The sequence below is a fragment of the Sus scrofa genome, chromosome 15, assembly GCF_000003025.6.
Source record: "Sus scrofa isolate TJ Tabasco breed Duroc chromosome 15, Sscrofa11.1, whole genome shotgun sequence".
NCBI classification, from domain to species: Eukaryota; Metazoa; Chordata; class Mammalia; order Artiodactyla; family Suidae; genus Sus; species Sus scrofa.
The window spans coordinates 94,965,098-94,987,671 of record NC_010457.5 but is presented as its reverse complement, the minus strand read 5'-3'; the positions used below and the strand labels follow the sequence as shown (position 1 = coordinate 94,987,671).

General features: G+C 40.0%; 1 protein-coding gene across 4 annotated transcripts in view; it reads right to left on the bottom strand.

Annotated features, from left to right (window-relative positions):
• INPP1 (inositol polyphosphate-1-phosphatase) overlaps positions 386–22,574 on the bottom strand; it is a 30,752-nt gene continuing 8,563 nt past the window's right edge. Inside the window, exons 1-6 of one of the 4 annotated variants that reach the window (XM_021074607.1) lie at positions 20,074–22,429; positions 13,050–13,317; positions 8,631–8,691; positions 5,774–5,974; positions 2,889–3,063; positions 386–1,131 (exon numbers count right to left, since the gene is read on the bottom strand). In XM_021074607.1, coding sequence (XP_020930266.1) covers positions 564–1,131; positions 2,889–3,063; positions 5,774–5,974; positions 8,631–8,691; positions 13,050–13,253 — 1,209 coding nt within the window. In that variant the 5' untranslated portion in view covers positions 13,254–13,317; positions 20,074–22,429 and the 3' untranslated portion in view covers positions 386–563. Of the gene's footprint in view, positions 1,132–2,888; positions 3,064–5,773; positions 5,975–8,630; positions 8,692–13,049; positions 13,318–18,333; positions 18,917–20,073; positions 22,430–22,574 lie in introns of those variants that run through there. The other 3 variants (XM_005672033.3, XM_005672032.3, NM_001245012.1) reach the window with 3 other exon arrangements.

Below are 22,574 nucleotides of genomic sequence, written 5' to 3'. Positions count from 1 at the left end.
AGGGCTGCATCCTTGGCATATGGAGGTTCCCAGCTAGGAGTCTAATCAGAGCTGCAGCTGCTGGCCTATGCCAGAGCCACAGCAACGCCAGATTCAAGCCGCATCTGTGACCTACACCACAGCTCATGGCGACGCCGGATCCTTAACTCACTGTGCAAGGCCAGGGATCGAACCTGCAACCTCATGGTTCCTAGTCGGATTCGTTTCCACTGCGCCATGTAGGAACTCCCCTTCCTAATATTTCAGTGACATTTTACTTATCACTTAGATGCTTAGGAGAGTTTTACTAACTGAGCAGGAATTTTCCCTTGTCTTCAATATTTTACTGCAAGTTTTAGGCACCACTAATGGCACAATATCCACTATTAAGAATCTCGGGCATTTAGTTGCTTCATGAATATCATTCATTTATTGACATTAACATTATGAACATATCATGGAAAAATTCTCCTCAAAAGAGGCAGGTGAATGTTGACCATCAGTAGGACAAAGTGGTCTTCAAAAGATGGAGATGTGGAAACGAGGTTCACAGTTGGGTTTCGAGTACAGGAGGCAGAGCTCATCTACGTGTATGCATCTGCAGGGCCCAGGTACTGGAAGAGGCGGCTCAGGAACCCCTCCAGCTGCTTCTTTGATCTGTATGCAATTAGACCTCCCTTGTTGGCCCACTGATCCACTCCAGCAGCACCTTCGTTTCCCACGTGGTACACCAACTGTGGCAAGTCAAGCCCTGTATCGGGATTTCTTTCCAGGCATTCTTTCAAGTCCACCATTCCCCCACCCATGGCCCTGAGGATGGCGTGAGCAGCACAAGAGTCCCACTTGAACGTGGTATCTTCTGAGAAGATGTAAATGTCTACAAGGCCAAGGACAACACAGAGGCTCTTGTAACCTGCCCCCGCTGCCCGGAATACTCGCTCTCCACACACCTGGGACAGCGCAGTCTTGATGGTCTCCTTTTCACTGGTACTAATGACAGCTGAGAACGGGTGCGGGCATTCTGCCTCAGAACGGAGGGGTTTGGGCTCTTGGCTCTGCGTTTCCCTGCTGTTTCTTGTAGAGATGGAAGGCAGAAGTGAATGGATGTTGGTCCCCATGTAAGAAAGGCCCCAGTAGCACTGTCCTTTCCACCTGTGGAACAGAACATTCAGTTTGTGGGGGTAGGTTATCATATTCGCTTTTTATTGCTCATTTGGCTTCCCAACTTGATATGAGAAATACATAACAGTAATGAGTCTCGAGGCCTTGAAGCCCAGGAATAAAGTAGCTAATTCTTTTCTAAAAGTTACTCCCTATGCATGTTGCTGCCTGTGTTGTTGCAGATTAGGAATGCTTTCCATTTTTCTGCATTATCACATCCATCTAGGACAATGCTAAAATACGGGTGGGATTTCTGGCCTCCAGGAACAGAGCAAAGTTCACTGCCACTTTTGGCTAAAAGTTTAATGGGGAAAGATGACCAGATAAATAATCTCTTTTTAATCTACAAATCTTTCACAATTCTTGTTAAGTTTCCTTCAATTGATAACACCTTTTCATTTTCTAATTCACTAGCTCTGCTTTGGCTTTAACACCAAGAAGACGGACTCATTATTTTTGGCAACAACAACAATAGCACCTATCATTTCTCCATGTTTAACTTTATAGGCTGGGTAATGTACTCTCTATACAGAGAAGGAAACTGAGGCTTAGAGAATGTAAGCGTAAGAATATATAAATCAGTGGTAGAATCTGCATTCAAACCCAGGAAGTCTTATTCTAGAATATGGGCCACTAACTATTTTATCGGCCATTTCTAGGCCATGATTATATCAGTATCCAGCCCCACTTTTTTTTTTTTTTTTTTTTTTTTTTTGCTGCACCCATGGCATGTGAAAATTCCTGGGCTAGGAATCGAATCTGAGCTGCTGCAGTGACAATGCTGGATCCCTAACCTGCTGCACCACAAGGGAACTTCCACAACCCCACTTATTTTTAACTTCTTAATGACCCTTTAAAGATAACAAACATATTTTCAGTTTGGAAGAAGGCAGGGGTAGAAGTAGAACGTCAAAATTCCAATGATGTCATTTAAGGCTATGAAAGAACAAACAATTCTTAGTTGCCTGAAGCAAGTCAAAGTTAATAAAAATGTGTAGGTGTTCCTGTCATGGCCCAGTAGTTAATGAACCCAACTAGTGTCTATGAGGACGAGAGTTCGATCCCTGGTCTTGTTCAGTGGGTTAAGGATCTGGGGTTGCCATGAGCTGTGGTGTAGGTCACAGATGAGGCTCAGATCCATCATTGCTGTGGCTGTAGCACAGGCCGGCAGCTGCAGCTCTGATTTCGACCCCTAGCCTGAGAACCTCCACGTGCAGCAGGTACGGCCTAAAATGACAAAAGGCAAAAAAATAATAATAAATAAAAATATGTAGTTCTATATAAGTGAAAAAAATTACCTATTTCAAGAAATAAACTAAAACCACAGGAGAAAAGTAGCTTCCATTTGGACCCTAACATGCCCTGGATTCAACCAAAGCATGGGCCATGGATCAGAGCAGCTGATGGCCTGGCCACTCCCTATGCTCTGCACAAGGGTCCATGGAAGGATGAGGAGGGAGGAGGCAGAAAAGGAAGTGATACTGTAAATATTTATAGGAAGAGTACCTCATAGTCGGGTTCTAATCCTGGCCATACCTACCCGTATTTTCATTAGATAATCCCCACATTTTGTTGTGAAACCCAGGACTGAAAATAAAAAGACTGTTAATTTAAACATGCAGATAATTAGTAGGAATGCAAATGTATTGTCATGGGAAAGTCATGTGGGGAAATAATCTTGACAATAAACGAAGATAAGGTTGTAAATTCCAAAAACCATAATATACCAAAAATGTTCAACTTTTTACCTGAGGGTGTTTAAGTCTTGCGATACAAAAGGTTGGTTGATAACTCCCATCAGGGGCACCCCTGTGTGTATGTCATAGACACCAATTAAAATAGTGACACACTGAAGTCCACTTGGAAAGATTCCTTGGTTGGATTTAATGTCAGCAGAACCTTTTATATACTGATAAGTTGAATCTGAAAAATGAAGGAAATTTGTTAGGATTCAGGTAATGATTATTTAGAAGATAATAATGAATACATCTATAAACTCTGTCCTTTATCATTTCCTTCTTCTAATTTGGCCTGACTGTTTGTGTCCCCTCTCCCCCAAACTCAACTCCCCCCCCAAAGTTGGTGGAATTAGTAGGTGAGGCCTTTGGGAGGTACTTAAATCCTGAAGGTGGAATCCTCATGAATAGAATTACCACCTTACAAAAGGGGCACCAGAAAGAGCCTTAGTCTCTTGCACTAAGTAAGGACACAGTGAGAAGGTACCAGCTATGAACAAGAAGAGGGCCTTCACCTAACCATGCTGTCACCTCAATACTGGACTTCTCAGCTCTAGAACTGTGAGAAATAAATCTGTTGTTTATAAGCTACCTAGTCCATGGTATCTTGTTATAGCAGCCTAATGGACTAAGATAGTAACCAATCAAGTTTTACCTTTGGGTGCCACTTATATGGAATTACCGTTTGACCTCTTGTACTTTACTTTTAAGCTACTTATGTTTCATTTTCCCAACTATATGGAAACTCTTGGAGAGAGAGAACATGTCTATAGTTCCGATGGCAGCTGGCAGACCATGCTGCAAATAACAAGCACTCAAATATCCATCACATGTCAAAATCATTTAGGAGCTGATGGCTCATAGAGCTCCCACTGTGGTACAACAGGATTGGCAGCATCTTGGGGGCACTAGGATGCAGACTCAATCCCCAGCTGCACAGTGGGTTAAGTATCCAATGTTACTGCAGGTGTGGCTTGGTTCATGGCTGTGGCTCGGATCTGATCCCTTATCCGGGAGCTCCATATGCCATGGGAAGCCAAGAATAAAATTGATTAATAAAGAATAAAAAAATAAAAGCTAATGGTTCAGGATAGCTGGTGGGATTCCTTAGAGCTTATTTCCTTACTAATCAGAGGACAAGTCCAAGGTGGAAGAAAGCCTCCTTCTAGAATCTGTCAGGTGTAGAATTAACTTTTTGGTGTTTGTACCTCCAGGTAGGAGAAAAAAAATGATAGTGACAGAAGAGGAAGAAACTGATGGTGCTCCTGGGAAAAAGAAGCCAAGGAGTGGAGTTCCCGTCGTAGCTCAGTGGTTAACAAACCCAGCTAGCATCCATGAAGACATGGGTTCAATCGCTGGCCTCGCTCAGTGGGTTAAGGATCCAGCATTGCCATGAGCTGTGGGGTAGGTTGCAGACATGCTAGTTTCCTGCCTTGCTGTTGCTGTGGTATAGGCTGGCAGCTACAGCTCCAATTCAACCCCTAGCCTGGGAACCTCCATATGCTGCAGGTGTGGCCCTAAAAAAAAAAAAAAAAAAAAAAAGGAGCTAGGTTTCTCCTTTTTCTTTTTTTTTTGTCTTTTGCCTTTATCTAGGGCTGCACCCGCGGCATATGGAGGTTCCCAGTCTAGGGGTCTAATTGGAGCTGTAGCTGCCGGCCTATGCCAGAGCCACAGCAATGAGGGATCTGAGCCGCGTCTGGGACCTACATCACAGCTCACCGCACCTCTGGATCCTTAACCCACTGAGCAAGGCCAGGGATCGAACCTGCAACCTCATGGTTCCTAGTCGGATTTGTTAACCACTGAGCCACGAAGGGAACTCCTAGGTTTCTTCTTAAAAGATGTACATGTCATCAAACATCTAGTGAGTTCATGCCCAGTTAAGGATGTGCCAGGCACAAGATCCAGAGAGCTGTCAAACAGAACCAGTTCAGGACAGAACCTAAAAACAAGGTTTGTGTCCCTCAAAAAACTTAACTGAGGCTGACTTGCCTTTAGGTGATGAGAGATTCTGAAACACATTCTCAGTTTGCAATACAATTCATTGGCTGAAAGTTCTCTAGTTCTCTGATGATTAAAGGCATTTCTATAATGTTGTATTAATGTGGTTGGAGGATTGGGAGGGTGGGGGGAGTTGCCTGCTCAACATAATGACTGGTCCCAGTTGTGTTGGGTAGAATATGCCAGGAATTGGGGAGAAAAGGAAGACTTCTGAAAATTAACTTCTGTGGCATGGTTCTACCATAATCATGACCGAAAAAATAATGGTGATATTTACCCAGGACTCACAGTCTGACTGCTAAGAGTCACATTCACTTGTGTTTTGCTTGACCTGACAGTGGTTTTTGAGTGTTTGTTTGCTTATTTAAATGAAAAAAAACAAAAACAAAAACAGTGGTTTAATTGTGAGATCTCACTTAAGAACCTGGATTTTTATTTATTTATTTATTTTTAATCTGAAGATCTGGACTCTACTCTCAGATAGCAACAATCTGCTGGAGCTGAATGTTCTTAAAATGGCATGTGTACTCAATTAGTTATAGCTGCTATCACTTCATTCTTCTCTCATACTTAGCTGTCTGGCTCCTGAGGTCTTTCAAAGATGAGTTAATTCCGCTTTGTATATATGTGCCTATATGTGTGTGTGTATATGTGTGTGTATACACACATACATGTATATACGTGTAATAGATATATGTCTATAACAAACACCTCAACTCTTCATTTATCATTTTAAAACTTCAAAAATTTAAAAACTTCTAGGAGAGTTAAACCATACTCGATTTTTATTTTTCCAAACCTTGGCCCCACCAAAAATGGAAAAAAAAAAAAAAAAAAAAGGTTAAAAAGTTACTAAAAAGGCAAGTAAACAAAAGCAAACACTCTCCACTACTTACCTATGGGATCTACCCAAATTCCCAAAATGTCCTGTGGAATGTTGATCTCTACCAAATCCAGAGCTGGGTCAGTAAAGACGACGTCCTGATGTACCACCTTCGCTAATGCTTCAGATGCCAACTTGTTACCATTAAGGACTTTGTTGAGAAGATCTACTGTTTCTTCCTCTGTTGGACACAGTCTCATGATGATCTTTTCCCCTAGAGTAGAGACAAACTAACAACCATTACATCTCAAGTTTTAGGGGAGAAAGAAAGACAGAGGGGCAGGGAGAAGCAAAAGCCATCAGAGCACCTCAGATTAGGTGAAGGCAACATTTCCATATCATGGTTCCTAACCCAGCTGCTTGCCAGAATCACCCAGTGGGCTTCTTTAAGTCACAGCTGCTCAGTGGTCACTCATGAATTTAACAGTGAGGAATGGATTCCAGATGTCAAAGGACCTCCTCTCCAGAAAAATGTTCCCATGGGCACATGCGCACAGTTTTATACCCAATTTAAGGGAGCTCATGGACCAGTTAAGAACTCTGAATCCCGAGTCCTTGATAATCTTTTATATTTTTTGCCTTCTGACTTTTAATATACTGTAGGTTACCCTGTTCATGTTTGAATGTGTTATTGAAAAGAATGGAGTTTTTACCCAGCACACAGAAGGGCTTCTACCTCCCCATATGATGCTGTCTTTAACTCTAAAAATTGTTTATGCTCAGTAAAGTAATATAAGATGAAGTATACTAATCTTTAATTATGTGATAAAAGTTGTAGGACTCGAAATGACACACAGATTAATTAGCTCTCCTCTGTTAAACCACTGGAAAACAGGATGTAAGCAAGGCTGCTTCTGTAATTGAAACCTCAAGTTACCAAGTCCAGGTGCTTTACCATTGCTTTAAATATGCTTCTTAGATCCTTGCTTAGATCCTGGGGTTTCCAGCTACGCCACAAAAGTAAGGAAAGAGGCTGGCAAAAACAGGCAAATCAATAGCAACAACAAGTGACAGCAACACAGAATATAAAATTTTAAAAATTAAGAAAACATGGCACTTTGGGATTTTTTAGTTATACAAATACTCCTAGCTAACCTAGCCATTCCAAGAACTAGCAGTATCTGCATCACCTGAGAGCTTGTTAGAAATCTGTAACTTCAGTCCTCATCCCAGACCTACTGAGGTCTAGCAAGATCCTCAAGCAATTCAAGTGACCATTATGTTTGGGAAGCACAGTTTGAATCTATTTTTTGGGGGGTCTTTTTCTCCTTTTTATGGCCATGCCCACGGCATATGGAGGTTCCCAGGCTAGGGGTCAACTCGGAGCTACAGCTGCCAGCCTACGCCACGGCCACAGCCACAGCAATGCAGGATCTGAGCCTCGTCTGGGACCTACACCACAGCTCAGGGCAACACCAGATCTTTAATCCACTGAGTGAGGTCAGGGATCGAACCCGCAACCCCATGGTTCCTAGTTGGGTTCATTTCCGCTGTGCCACGACGGGAACTCCTGAATCTATTATAATGATGATTCTGAAACAGCAAGAAATAGTCCATTAAATTAGCTAAATTCAAATTAAATTTGACTGTTAAAGTTTGGGAATAATAACGCTAATCACCACCACTTGCTAAGCACCTACAGTAGGCTCAGTAAGTGATGGGATCATTCAAAGAGCAAATCATATCCCATTACTCCTTTGCTTAAAATTCAGCACCAAATTCCTATCGCACTTGGAGGAATATCTAAACTTCTTCCTTTGAACTTCCACGATCTCATCTCACTTCATCCACCAGCCCCTCCCCTTCCCTTTGCTGACATTCTCTGCCCACCAACACACTAAATCTATTTCTCTCCTTCAGATCTCAGAAAATGTATGTGGAATGCCTTTTTGCCCCTACAATTCTAAAACAATGAAATATCAAAGTAACTGTTTATGAAGTAGTCGAACCTAGGATTTTAAGTGTATTAGGATTTCTTGCAAGTTAGTCACAGATTTTTTGCTTTAACCTTAAGTTTAAATGAGAATTTCTTTCTTTTTACTGAATGTCATAGAAAGAACTGCATCTTAATACACAGCCCTTGAAGGAGACAGATTTTTTTCCAGAGTTAATCCAGAAATTAGTTTTCTTTGTAAATATGCCTCTAGCTATTTAACTATTTGTCACATGTCAATGTTTAAAGTTCACTACTTTAATCTTCTACTATTAAATAAACAAAAACCCAGACAAGCTAAAAACAATTTGTCTCTCTGAAAAGGATTAGAGGTTTTGATATTTTTCTCTCTACCACAAAGGCACATGGTGGTCCCTCAAAGGAGAATTTGGCCCACAGGAAATGAGTTAAATAAGAGCTAAAACTTGGAAGTAAAAGCAACCTTTTAGGTTGCCCAACTGCCTTTACAGAGGTTCTGAGACCAGAGAAGCAATGAGATGCGTTCAGGCACAGGGCCTCCTCTACATTCTCAGCCAAGGTCCATGGGCTCCCCAGGAGGTCCACAAATGGATTTATATGGACCTGAAATTATCTGCACAACTGTGTAGATATGCATCTTTCTGGGGGCGTCTATAACTTTCATTAGATTCCCAAAGGGCCAAGCAACTTTCCCAATGGTTATAAATTGTTCGAATGCTACAGATTTGTTTATATGAAGAATAATACATGTGGACTTGCTAAGTAATTCTAAGATGCCACATCTCCCTGACTTAAATGTTGTGATATTCTGAAGTACTGAATGAAGCTTAACTAAATTCAAATACGTTATTTGAATGAAAACCCTCCCAACGTCCATTTATTCCATCATGTAAGTTAAAAATTTTAAAAAATCATATGATAATTAGGTTATAAAATACATTAAGATTCTTATACTTACCCAAATCATTAGTAAATTCATTGGATTCTTCTCCAAAAATTTTTTTCCCCAAGCCTGGAAACTGAATGATTCAGAGTATGACAAAAATAAGAAACAATAATTAAAAAAAAATTATATTCTGAACAGATTTCCATTTTATGTTTCAAATTAAATAGCACAATTAAATCTTAAATTTAGAATTTTACAATTCAAGCAATTAATTTAGGTATAAAAAATGAAGTCAACTTGGTTCAGTACTTAGTTTTCTAATATTTTCCTACTTCTTTGCCCCTCTAGAAAGTCCAACTCATGGTAGAAGTCTGGTATCCTGATGTTCTGTTGAGAGTGCAGAAGTATTTCTAGAAACTTCTAGTTCAGGGCCATAGAGCTAGAATGTTTACAAAGGAGTTATTTTAACTGTTGCTCTTAAACAGCCCTCTAACAGCTTATACATATTAATGTTATTGACAAAGTACCTAAAATAATTACTTGAGACTGCATAGAAGGGATCAGAGGATAACATGAGATTTTGTTTTCCTTTCAGGTGTGTTTTCTGCACCTGTTAGAGGTATCTTTAGCCTTCAGGCTAGGAAGGTGATATAGCAAAAAAGGGGAAATGTTTTATTGACCAATCATTTGTACATCAATATAGGATTTAAAAAAAAAAATCAAGCTAAATAGGAATCTTCTGTCATCTTTGGGTGACCGGAAGCTTTCAGATACATTTTGCTTCTGATTCTCTCTATAGTAAAAATAATTTCATGAAATATGTGCTGAATTATGATATGAGTGAAGCTCCCAGGCAATAAAAGCAAGGAAATGCTTCAAATATTTGAACTCAGTTATTCACAGATGGTTGATAGCTTTAAGATAGCTTTGATAGTGCCCACATCTATTTGTTATTTTTAACTCTTTCGAAGAACAATGGCAGTCAACATGGGCTGGCACTGAACCTATCATCAAGGGCTGAAGCTCCAGTCCTGCAGCTCGCTGGGAGACTCTTTCTGAGGCTGAAATACTGAGAGTGGCGAAACTATTTTATGCAGCCAAAAGCGAGTATCATTTATTTATTCCATTCATGTTTATTCATGAAGCATATACTTCATGAACGAACAATTGCTTGAACTTATTATAATGCTTTGGGGCAAACATTAACTTACAAACATTAACGTTGATGCATTTCTTCCAGCTGCTTCCACCCAGCTATCTTGATCGATAACAAAAATAAACTTGCTTCATTTAGTTTCTTGGAGCCAGATTATTATAGGACATGAAAAAGTATATGAAAAAGTATATATAGTTTGCAGAGATTTCCAGGCATCAATTATTCCTGCCTGTGGTCAAGAATTCACTTATGTAGTGATGAGGAGATTCTTAGCCTCCAGGAAAAAGACTTTAGATTGTTGATGCTGAAGATGATGCAAGACATTGGGAATAAACTGGAGGCAAAGATGGATAACTTACAGAAAACACTGAGCAAAGAGATACAAGCTATCAAACTTAAACAAGAAGAGATGCAAATACATTAACTGAAATAAAAAATTCACTGGGGAGTTCCCGTCGTGGCACAGTGGTTGACGAAAACGACTAGGAACCATGAGGTTGCGGGTTCGGTCCCTGCCCCTGCTCAGTGGGTTAACGATCCGGTGTTGCCGTGAGCTGTGGTGTAGGTTGCAGACGCGGCTCGGATCCCGCATTGCTGTGGTTCTGGCGTAGGCCGGTGGCTGCAGCTCCGATTGGACCCCTAGCCTGGGAACCTCCATATGCCGCGGGAGCAGCCCAAGAAATAACTAAAAAGACAAAAAAAAAAAAAAGAAAAAATTCACTGGAAGCAGCCAACAGCAGAATACAGGAGGCAGAAGAACAAATAAGCGAGGTGGAGGACAGATTAGTGGAAATTACAGATGCAGAACAGAAAAGAGAAAAAAGATTGAAAAGAAATGAAGAGAGCTTCAGAGAACTCTGGGAAACATGAAATGCAACAACATCCATATTATAGGGGTGCCAGAAGGAGAAAAGAGAGAGAAGAGGACAGAAAAAATATTCCAAGAGATAATAGCTGAAAACTTCCCTAACATGGGGAAGGAATCACTCACTCAAATCCAGGAAACACAACGAGTACCATATAAAATAAACCCAAGGAGGAACACCCCGAGACACATACTAATCAAACTGACCAAAATTAAAGACAAAGAGAAAATCTTGAAAGCAGCAAGGGAAAAGAAACAAGTAACATACAAGGGAACCCTAATAAGGTTATCTGCATTTTTTTCAGCAGAAACTCTGCAGGCCAGAAGGGAGTGGCATGATATACTTAATGTGATGATAGGAAAAAAACCTCCAACCAAGATGACTCTACCCAGCAAGGCTCTCATTCAGATTTGAAGGAGAAATCAACCTTCACAGATAAGCAAAAGTTGAGAGAATTCAGCAACACTAAACCAGCCTTACAACAAATACTAAAGGAACTTCTCTCGGCAGAAATGATAAGACAGCAACAGGAAACAAAAATACCACAAATGACAAGGCTCACCAGTAAAAGTATACATACAGTAAAGATACGATCATCCATGCACAATTATACCACCAAAATCAGAAATCATGAGAAGAGGTGGGTACAAATGCAGGACACTGGAGATGTACTTGCAATTAACAGAACAACAACTTAAAACAATCTTATATTCATATAGACTCTTATATCAAAACTTCAGAATAACTGCAAACCAAAAATCTACAATTGATACACAAACAAGGAATCTCTGGAGAAGAAATATATCTCATAGTAAATAAGTGCATAATCCACCATGAAGGGGGTCATTTGACATCATTCTTGGAATGCTGAAGTTTTAGAACCGATTCTGATTTCCTCTCCATCAAAGAATTTATGATAATTATAATTAAATAATGCAACTGCACAATTAAATAATATAGTTCTACAATTGTATTATTAATAACCATTTCTCTCCATGGTACAATGTAAGGTCTATAATGTCTTGTTTATCACATCACCTAGAATGGTGTAATGCCTTTACTGAAGAATCAATAAGATGTAACAAATTGTGAGGACATATTTATATAGTTACACTGTTTTTTTAACCAATTTATGCATTTTATATTTTACTTATTTTCAGAGGGTATATTATTGTTGTTATTCTTACCAGTTAAGTTATTCTTTTTATTATGCTATATAAAATATTTAATGGTATATAAGGCTTTCTTCTTTATAAATTTTAGTTGACTATACACAATTTTAACATAATGCTAATTTTTAAAGAAAAATTGAAATGTAATAGATAATACCAAATAGTAAAGATAAAAGCCATACAAAATGGGATAAAGTATAGCATAAATTTCCTATTTGTCTCAGCATATTAGCCATTCCACTTCTCAAGAGGGAGTCACTTAATCTGTTTCTTAAAATCCATAATATAATAATCTGTGTGAAATGTAATTGTGTTTAAATATATGTATTTTATTTTGTAAAAAAAAATAAAATAAAATGTGTATATAAACTTAAAAAAAAAGAATTCACTTATATGATTCTAAATGACTCCCCGTATTTTGAGAATTTCAGAGAAACTATTCCAATATTTTGTAAGGCTTTCTGACATAAAATTATATCCTCCCAAATCTAAAAGAAAAGCAATTATTCAGTTATTATATAAAAGGCAATAAAGTAATACAAAGAACAAAGACTCTAGAGCCAGTCAGCCTGTGTTCAAAAATGAGTTCTGCCACTCATTTGCTGTGTAACCTCAGGCAAGTTATCTAACCTCTCTGTGCCTTCCTTTTCTCATCCATTACATTGAAATAGTTCTTACCTCAGAAAATTGTTATGAATTAATATATTTAAAACCCTTAGTACTGGGAACATGGTAATTTATAAGCACCTGCTAATGTTATTGTTTGTTTTTACTACTTATGAATGTAGGTTTTCCCTAGTCAGTTTAATAGATCTAGAATTACAATCATTGTTAGTTACAAACTGTGTTTTTCTACTAGAATAAAGGGAGATTTCAAGTCTTCAGGATCTCTGTGAGCCTATAACTGAGGCACCCATCAGATAAATGATTATGCCAAAAAATATATATCAAGTTAAAAAAAAACAGGTTGTAAAACGTTCTCATTTCTTTTGAAATAAGTTCTATGCGCCATGCATTCACATAGACATGTTCTAGCAATATTTAGCCAAACATAGCTGTGGTTTTCTTTAGTGGTATGATTAAGAGGATTCTTAGTTTTCTGCAGTTAAATTTTTTCTGCAACACAAATTGAGTAATATTGGAGTCAAAACAAGGACGTGGGGTGGGTGGGGAGGCAGTTTATTAGCATCTAAGTTGCTAGAATTCTGAGAGGGAAAGGAAAAGGCATGCTATTCTATCAGAGGGAAAAACCACAGAGGCAGATGTTTTGCAATTACCTGGCTGTGACCTTTCTTACCTTGTTCTCCATATTCTGTTTTATAACTTCCTGTACCAGTACATCAGCCAGGGTCTTGAAATCAACTGCAAACTTCTTGTTCTTTTCTCCCTCTTTCTTTTCTTCTATCAGCAGCTGGAAGAGGGCTTCCTGCTGCCTGCATGCCCGGGCAATGTTGGCAGCTTTCTCAGAGACACAGAGCAGCTCCCGAAGGATATCTGACATTTCTGAACCTGGCTTTACAGATGCAGCAGCTGGTGGAATCAGCACCCACCCTCTGGGCGGTCAGCTGGAAAAGTACAAGAATGTGAAAGAGAAAGCAGTTCAGAGGGTGATGTCAGGGTGCCTCAGCACTGCTAACAACCCACTGCTGCCAACCCGGCAGTCAACCTGTCAGCCTGGCTCAACAGTGAGTATAGATCAGTCACATCCTCGGTGTGGAAGACTAGACATCATCTAAAATTCGAAATTTACCTTTGAAAATCAAATATTTATAGTTTCAAATCCATTACACAAAGAACTGAAACTTCAGTGAATGAGAATCTGCATTACATTTACAAAACCCTAAAGAGATGAGCAGGTGGATACACAGACACAGTGTTAAAGAGAAAAGCCAAGTTCATATAATGACCTTCAGATAAGCACACAAACGTAGCAACAGTATGGTTAAAGTAGGGCTCTTTCTTTCACCTATGGGGGAAGAAGGAATAAGTGAAAGCCAGTTTATCCTATCAGATTGGGGGCAACTTTCTCAAGTATTAAGGACCACACCAGCAAGCACTGTTGTGTCCTGCAAGACTGAGGTCACACTTGGGCTAGCAAGCCCAGGCAATATCCCAACACCAACCACCTTTTTTCCCCCCCAGTTAAAAAAGTCCCATTATCTATGCTGCTGTTCTAGCAAATTTAAACAATAAAATGAAGTAAAACAGGCAACTTGTTGGGACTTGAAAAGTTCTGGCTCCTAAGAGGCATGCTATCATGCCTTGCCATACCTATCAGCTAATTAGGGTAGAAATATTTCAACAGTAACTACATTTTATCGAACTACATTTTATTTTATTAACTCCTATCTCATTATTGTGAGAATACAATCAGCTTTGTTTTACAGTCAAGGAAACGAAAACTTAGAGAAGTTAAGCAACTTGTTTAGGGTTACACAAGACTAAACGGCAGGGTGCCGAATCAGTCTTACACAGAAGCTTGTCCTCCTTATTATCATAGCAAATACTTTACTTCCTTAAAAAAAAAAAAAAAAAGTCCCTTAATGGACTCTAGGAGGCTGGGAATTAGTACAACAACGAAGGTGTCAGTGCAATGGAGTTAATTGTGAACTGTTATAGCTGTTTTGTCTTAAACAGGCTTGCTTAAAAAAATATGCTATTTTCTTAAGATTATGGGTCATGGAGTTCCCTTTGTGACTCAGCCATTAACGAACTCCACAAGGAGTTCAATCCCTGGCCTCACTCAGTGGACTAAGGATCTGCCGTTGCCATGAGCTGTGACAGAGATCACAGTTGCAGAGGCGTAGACCAGGAATAGGCCAGCAGCTGTAGCTGTGATTAGACTCCTAGCCTGGGAAGTTCCATAGGCCCTAAAACCAAAAAAAAAAAAAAAAAGGGATTATGGGTCAACCACCATTAAGAAAATATCTCCAACGTCAAGAATAATCAAAGGAAAGTGAATAATAGTGAAATATCAGCTGCACTATTAGATGAACAAACTATTTTTAAGTTAACATTCAGAGTAATTGAGGAACATGACTAGTATCCATGAGGACAAGGGTTCGATCCCTGGCCTTGCTTGCTCAGTGGGTTAAGGATCCTGCATTGCCATGAGCTGTGGTGTAGGTCGCAGACTCGGCTCAGATCCTGTGTAGACCGGCAGTTGCAGCTCCAGTTCAACCCCTAGTCTGGAAACCTCCATATGCCTCGGGTGCAGCCCTAAAAAGAGAAAAATAAATAAAGTTAACATTCATTCTTACAGAAGGTGTGGTGAAACAGGTGCTTATGCTCTGCTAGTGAGCATGCAAACAAGTGGTTTCCAGAGGGCACCTGGGAAAGACGTATCAAGATCCCTGGAGATGTTACCACCTATAGGCCAGTAACTCCAGTCTGTCCTTATTTTGTGTTAAGAAAGTCAAAGTTGTGTTAAAATATTTCTGCACAAGAAGGATTAGTATTATTTACAGCAGCAAAAAGTTAAAAATAATCATAAACATTGGTGAAATGTTGACTACTAGTTATTAAAATTATACTTTTGAAGAACATTTAATAGGGATATGTGATATTGTGATAAAGTTCAGTGTATATATAGTATCATTATATATAGTATCATGGTATGTTACTAATTTGTGTTTATAAACACACACACATTCTGTTTACACATATAGAGAGAGTTTTGAAAGACCAGTTGGTAATGTTTTAATGGCAATCAGGCAGGCATTGAATGGTAGTAATCATTGGGTGCTAGAATTGTGGAGATTTCATTCTGCTTTACTATAATTTTCAAATACTCTATAATAAATATATACTCCTTTTATAATAAGAAATGATAGGAGTCCTGCTCTGGCACACTGGGTTAGGAATCCAACTGCAGCAGCTCAGGTTGCTGGAGAGGCATGGGTTCAATCCCCTCCTGGCGCAGTGGGTTAAAGGATCCAGTGTTGCTGCAGCTGCAGCTTGTATTCAATCCCTGGCTCGGGAACTTCCATATGCTGCAGGTGTGGCCATAAAAAAAAGAAGAAATGATATTTTAAAATATCTTGGGACAATTAAGCACAAAGGACAAGAATTCCTCAATTTCTGGAAATAACTGTCCAAAGTGATACGATGGCAACAACACAAACATCAGGTAGGAGAGATGATAAAGTTAAAAATGAAACACCTGCCTACCTAAATTCGCTTAAAAACTTTTTAAAAACTCTCGCTTTGGTTGACTTAAATCTCAACATTAAGAAAAACAGATATATTAATAAATCTGAGGCACTTGGACTTAAAAAAATTACAGCATCTGTAAGCTATAAGTTACAATATATACACACGGATACATACATATCTTAGTAGAACCCACTAGCTCTAAGTGTATAAATTTAATACCTTTGATTTTTACTTCTTAGTAAATGTTCTAAGGTTATTGTAAATAGGGTGAAAAGAATCAAAGAACTAACAGTATCTAAGTAGCTTTTTATTTTGGAAGCAGCATAAAGAATTTAAGGAATCCAGTTCAAAAACTTTCTAGGTTAACAATACCAGTATTGTCTATTTTACTCAAGGTTGTTAAAATCAATGTTTTTTTCCTAAAACAAACACTGTACCACCACACTGTTGAATACCCAAGAATCTCTCCCCATGATGCCGTCAGAAGACTCAGGTGAGTTACACAGGCTACAAACTCCAGGAACCACCACCACTACCTTTCCCCCTCACAGAGAAAACTCATCAACTTGGTCCTGTTAAGTTTCTTTATAACTGCCCAAGGATCTGGAGTTTCTCCCCTTTGAACCTGACCTTTATTTCCTCAATAATGACCATTCCCACTTTACCTGATCACAGCAACGTGACCAATGTGGGAAAAAAAATATATCAGCTCTGAACTTCAGTCCTGTAATCAACAGGTATATAGATTTTAGGAATTTATTGTAACACAATAGATCACACTTTTCAGTTCCAGAGTTATCCTGGTGCTCAACCTTAATCACCCTTTATTCTCAACCTAGGAAACACTATGTGTAGTATTTTGTCAAGTTGAACACCCAGTTTCAGCTTAGGACTGAGCTTTCTCCAGTCACCCTATAGAACCCAGAACTTCTTTAGCTATTTATCTTTCTCCAGGGTCATAGCCCCCTAAAAAAAAAAAAAAAACAAAAATTCCCTTACAGCTATCATCATCTACATGTAAGACTTTCTAATTGGTTTGCATGGCTAGCCTGCTACATTCTGGCTGAATGGGCCATTTCCTCCAAAATGAATCCAGCCACCATCCTCTGTGCTTCTCTGGAAGCTGCTTCCCTATCTCCCCATTTGCCCTCAACCCAGTTCACTCAGCCAGGTCACAATGCTCAGGGGGCTACTCACCTTCAAGGACTCAACCTGAGATAAGTTATCTTCAATGAAACTGAGGGCTACATCCAATACAGAATTTCTTCAGGTTTATTAAATAGCTTGTATTAACACTCGTGGAAATTATCGTTCAGGTGATTTTTAAAGCAAGTTTATATACTTGATACATTACTTACATATTTCAAATACTAAATGAAGTTTATTATAGTCTCATAATTAGTAAGTTATAACATTCCTTTGGATTAGGATGTAATGGGTATTCTGAGAACCACCTGTGTTAGAATTACCTCAAGTGCCTACCATAAAGTCAAATCCATCCCAACTTAGTGAATCAGAATCTCCGGGGGGAGGGTCCAGGGATCTATATTTCTGTCAACCTCCTAGATGATGCTAACACTGAGATTTAGTAGCTACTGTTCTTCGAGCTGTTCATTCTGTTGTAATACTAAGCTGGTCATTTCAGGGGGGCTGGCACATGTTTTGCTGGAAATGCATATGGGCTGTCAGCTATCCATGTACAGGAAAGGCCCAAGTTAAAATAACAATTACTGATATTTATTAGGTGTTTACTATATGACAGGTGTCCTTCTAAGCACTTTACGTGGATTAACTCATTTAATTCTCACACACCCCTATGAAGAAGATACTATGATCTCTATTTTACTAATAAAGAAACTGAAGCACAGGAAGATAAATACTTTGCCCCAAAACCACACAGCTGGAAAGTGGCTGGGACAAGATTCAAGCCCAGATGAATAGGCAGAAACCCACACTGCTCGCCAGTGCTCTTGCCAGTGCTCTAGCCAATAAAAGCCTTTCATGCATTGTTAGCTGTTAACCAAGGGAAGAAATGAGCAACTGTTGGATAAGTAATCACAAGAATATGATTATTATTATAAAGTATATCATACAGCAAAAAGGAAACACACATACTTACCTGACCACTGTCAGTAGTTTTGACACTTTCAAAACATCACTAAATTTGACACTCACGTCCTTCCTAATCCCAAGGATCCCTTATCCCTAACTGATCTCCAGCCTCGGTGTAAACCATCCTTGCTGGATAGTAAAAGCTCACCCATGGTCTACTGATGTCTCCCTTAACTGGCTGTCTTGGGATGGGGGTGTGTGTGTGGAAGCAGTTCATGCCTAACATCTAATTCCTCTTGTATGAGTTTGCCGGGCCTGCCTTAACTAAGTACCACAGACTGGGTGATTTAAACAACAGAAATGTATTTTCTCACAGTTCTAGAACTGAAAGTCCAAGTCCAAGGCGTTGGCAGTGTTGGTTTCCCCTGAAGACTCTCCCTGGCTTGCAGATGGCCTTTCCTCTGTAGACGAGCATCCCTGACTGGCTCTCCCTCTTTTTTAAAGACACCAGTCAGATTGGATCAGGGCTGACACATATGACCTCACTTAACGTTGACTGAGTTAAGTTAAAGGGCCCATCTCCAAAGAGTTGCATTATGAGGTACCGGGGATTAGGGCATCAACGTACAAATTTAGAGAGAATCCAACTCAGCCCCAAATACCTCTCTTGACAAAGAGACTTTGGTGATCTTAGCAAATGCCAACCCAGTCTAGCATACCAACTGTGTCTTCTGTTTTCTGGCCAAACAGTGAAGTGGGTAGTTTCTCTTTCCCATTTATGGGGTCAGTAAGTTTAATTCTGTGAGACAGTTTTTCCCACTAAGAGCTATTCACTTTAACAGTCAAATCATTAATGATCAGTGAACACTGAGATAACCTCTTACAAGCCTTACTTTGTGACAACCTAGTTCAAGTCACATTTGAGCAGAACAATTTTGTGGGTTTTTTTTTTTTTTTTTTGTCTTTTTTTTTTTTTTTTTGCTATTTCTTGGGCCGCTGCCGGTGGCATATGGAGGTTCCCAGGCTAGGGGTCAAATCGGAGCTGTAGCCACCGGCCTACGCCAGAGCCACAGCAATGCGGGATCCGAGCCGCGTCTGCAACCTACACCACAGCTCACGGCAACGCTGGATCGTTAACCCACTGAGCAAGGGCAGGGACCGAACCCACAACCTCATGGTTCCTAGTCGGATTCGTTAACCACTGCACCACGACGGGAACTCCAGAACAGTTTTAAAGAAGTTAAATTCCTCACCACCTCAGACCAAATGTGTATCTACATGTTTATGTAAGATTATATCACAATGTCAGATAGAAACAGTCTCTTAACTTTTATGGGATTTTCACATCTATTAGAGAACTACTGAATAAATTCTTTTTTGGTCTTTTTAGGGCCACACCCATGGCATGTGGAAGTTCCTAGGCTAGGGGTCGAATAGGAGCTGTAGCTGCCAGCCTACGCCACAGCCACAGCAACACCCGATCCTTAACCCACTGGGCGAGGCCAGGGATAGAACCCCTATCCTAGTGGATACTAGTCAGGTTTGTTACTGCTGGGCCATGATGAGAACTCCTGAATAAAATGGAGTAGGTCAATTAGAAAAAAAAAAAAAAAAAAAGCTCTTCAGACTTTCCCTGGGGAGTTCCCGGTGTGGCACAGCGGAAATGAATCAAACTAGTATCCATGAGGATACAGGTTTGATCCATGGCTTCACTCTGTGGGTCGGGGATCTGGCGTTGCCATGAGCTGTGGTATAAGCTGGCATTGTAACTCTAATTTCTAATTCGACCCCTAGCCTGGGAACTTCCATATGCCCAGAGTGTGGCCCCAAAAAAGCAAAAAAGAAAGGGACTTTCCCTGGAAGCCCAAATCTCTCTATGAAGACAAAACTCATTTTTAATTTCTGAGCTATCACTTCATCAGACCAGATGTTTAAAAATCTTATCTGAATAATATATTTCAGTTCTGATAAACAGGAAAGACACAGGCTTCAGAATCAGAGAGCCTTGGTTCAAAACCAAGGCTCTGCCATCAACTAGCTGTGTGGCATCAGGTAAATTACCTACCCTCTCTGAGCCTATCTCTTCATCTGTAATATTAAGATAAAATACTTACCTTGCAGGGACATTGTGAAGATCGGATGAGATATTTCCGGAAAAGTAACCAGCACAGAGCCTTGCACATAGTGGATAACAAATGACAGCTGTGACTATTAAATACAAATTCACACAAACCACAGTCACCTGTCCTTGCTTGAAAAATAAGAAGACGGCAACTTTACATGGGCCACTGAAGTTTTCTTCTGAAAATTTACTACTCCATTAAATCTGAAAAGGCTGGAAACTACTTGTAATTCTCTGACCCAGAGAAGAGTTCCTTTATGCAGGCCAGATCTGATTGCTTCAGTTTCTGGGTGTCTGGGTGGAAACTTTGGCTCCTGGAGGCTGAAAACTACTCTGGCTTCATGGTAGACCCTCTGTAAATGGCTCAGGAGGATCATTATTTGTCAAAAGGATATTTTGTCAGGAAATATATGGCAATTCTAGGGCCAAGGATGTCTGTTCTTGTGTGATGAGCCTGGTTCTACCAGAAGCTGGCCATGTCCTTTTGTTGCTCATGATGACAGAAGTGTGATGACATTGATAAGGGCTCTTAACAAAACAGAACTGCTCTCTAATACATAGGCAAGTAGGTCAAAGCATTTCTGTTAACATTCACTTCTGCCTGCAGATAATCCACTACTTCTACAGAGCCCACATTTTTGCCCATCAGACAATGACTCTACCATACCCCTACTACTCATAGCCTAAATTTGGTCTATCACTTATCCTTTGAGGATTAGCAATTTGAAACTATTAAGTGGTGGCCCTGCCTGACTAGTACTGCTGTTAGGGAAAAAGGCCCTATTTCCATGACATACCTGGGTGTTTCACAAGAAGTGTTTGTGGTGACCTCTCTCAAGGGGGGGCAGCTGTCCAGGGGTCCCCCTAGGTGGGCACATGCTGAGAGGCTGGCCAAGGCTCTCTTTAGCTCACATTGCTGTTGTAGGGGAAACAGAGACCTTGTTCCCCTTCCCCTTCCAGCTTAGGGCTGCTGTGGGAAGTAGTTTAAAGAATGGAAGCTGCCCTGGCAGAAAGGATGGGGGACAGAAGTGGGCTCACAAAAAATATGTCAGGGGCTTAACAGAAGCAGTCAATGACGACTGAAGTGCAACCTGCTGACAACAACCTCCCCCGACATCCCTGAGATATGCTCACCTGCCCACTTGGTCACCTGGGCCAGAAGGAAAACTGTACCATAAGCATTAAAAGGAATGTATAAATACTACCTTTTAGCTCACTGGAAACTGAACTGCCCTTCCAGTGAATAAACCTTGATCAACTTTCAGATATTTGATTGTCATACATTTCTCAGAATCTACTAAGTAGTACAGCATGGGACAGCCTGTTCTTCTGTGATAGTGCTGTCATCACTTCATAGGCTCTGCTTAAGTTTAGCATTTTAGTGGCTGATTTCTCACTATCTGTTCATATACTCCCATGCTCTGGGCAGGTGATTAATTTACATATGCTGTTCCCTCTGGTTGTCATGCCCTTCCTTCTGCTTTTTATGTCTAATATCTACACACCTTCTAATAATTAGTTCCAGGGCAAGAAACTTGAACAGATACTTCATAAAAGAGTATATTCAAATTGCCAATAAATATATGAAAAGAGTCTAAACTCCTTAATATTCAGGAAAATGCACCTTAAAAATCACAGCAGGGTATCACTGCATATCCAACAGAATAGCTAAAAGTAAAGATTGAAAATGTCAAGGTTTGGTAAAGACGTAGAGAATGAGACACACACTGCTAGTGTGAATAAAATTGGTCCAACCATGTTGGGAGACAGTTTGTGATTTGTTGAATATAAGCATAACCTATGACCCAGAAACTCCCCTTGTAGGCTTCTAGTCAATAGGAATTCCCGCACATACACATAAAAGACATGTACAAGAATATTTAGGAGCAGCATAATTTACAATAATATCACACTAGAAATAACCCAAACGTCCATCAGCAATAAAATGAAATAAACTGTGGCACCTTTACAAAAGAAAATACTATACAGCAGTGAGAAGGAATGAACTACTGCTATAGGCAACAACGTGGATGCATCTCACAAAAACATACTGCTGAGTGAAAGTCACACACACAAAAATATACGCTGAGCAATTTAACTTAGTTCAAAAAAAGGCAAAACGAACTGTTAGTAATCACAGTGGTGGTTACCCTTGGAGGAGGAAGAGGGGTTATTGATGGGGGTACAGAATGGGGCTTTTAGGTGCTGGTAATGTTCTGATCTGAGTGCTGGTTACATGGGTGGGTTGACTCTGTGTACATTCATCAATCTACACACTTAGAACCTGCCTACTTTTCTTTCTTTCTTTCTTTCTTTTTTTTTTTTTTTAGGGCCACACCGGCAGCATATGATGGTTCCCAATCTAGGGGTTGAACTGGAGCTACAGCTGCTGGCCTATGCCATAGCCATAGCCACATCAGATTTGAGCTGCGTCTGCAAACTACACCACAGCTCATGGCAACGCTGGATCCCTGACCCACTGAGCAAGGCCAG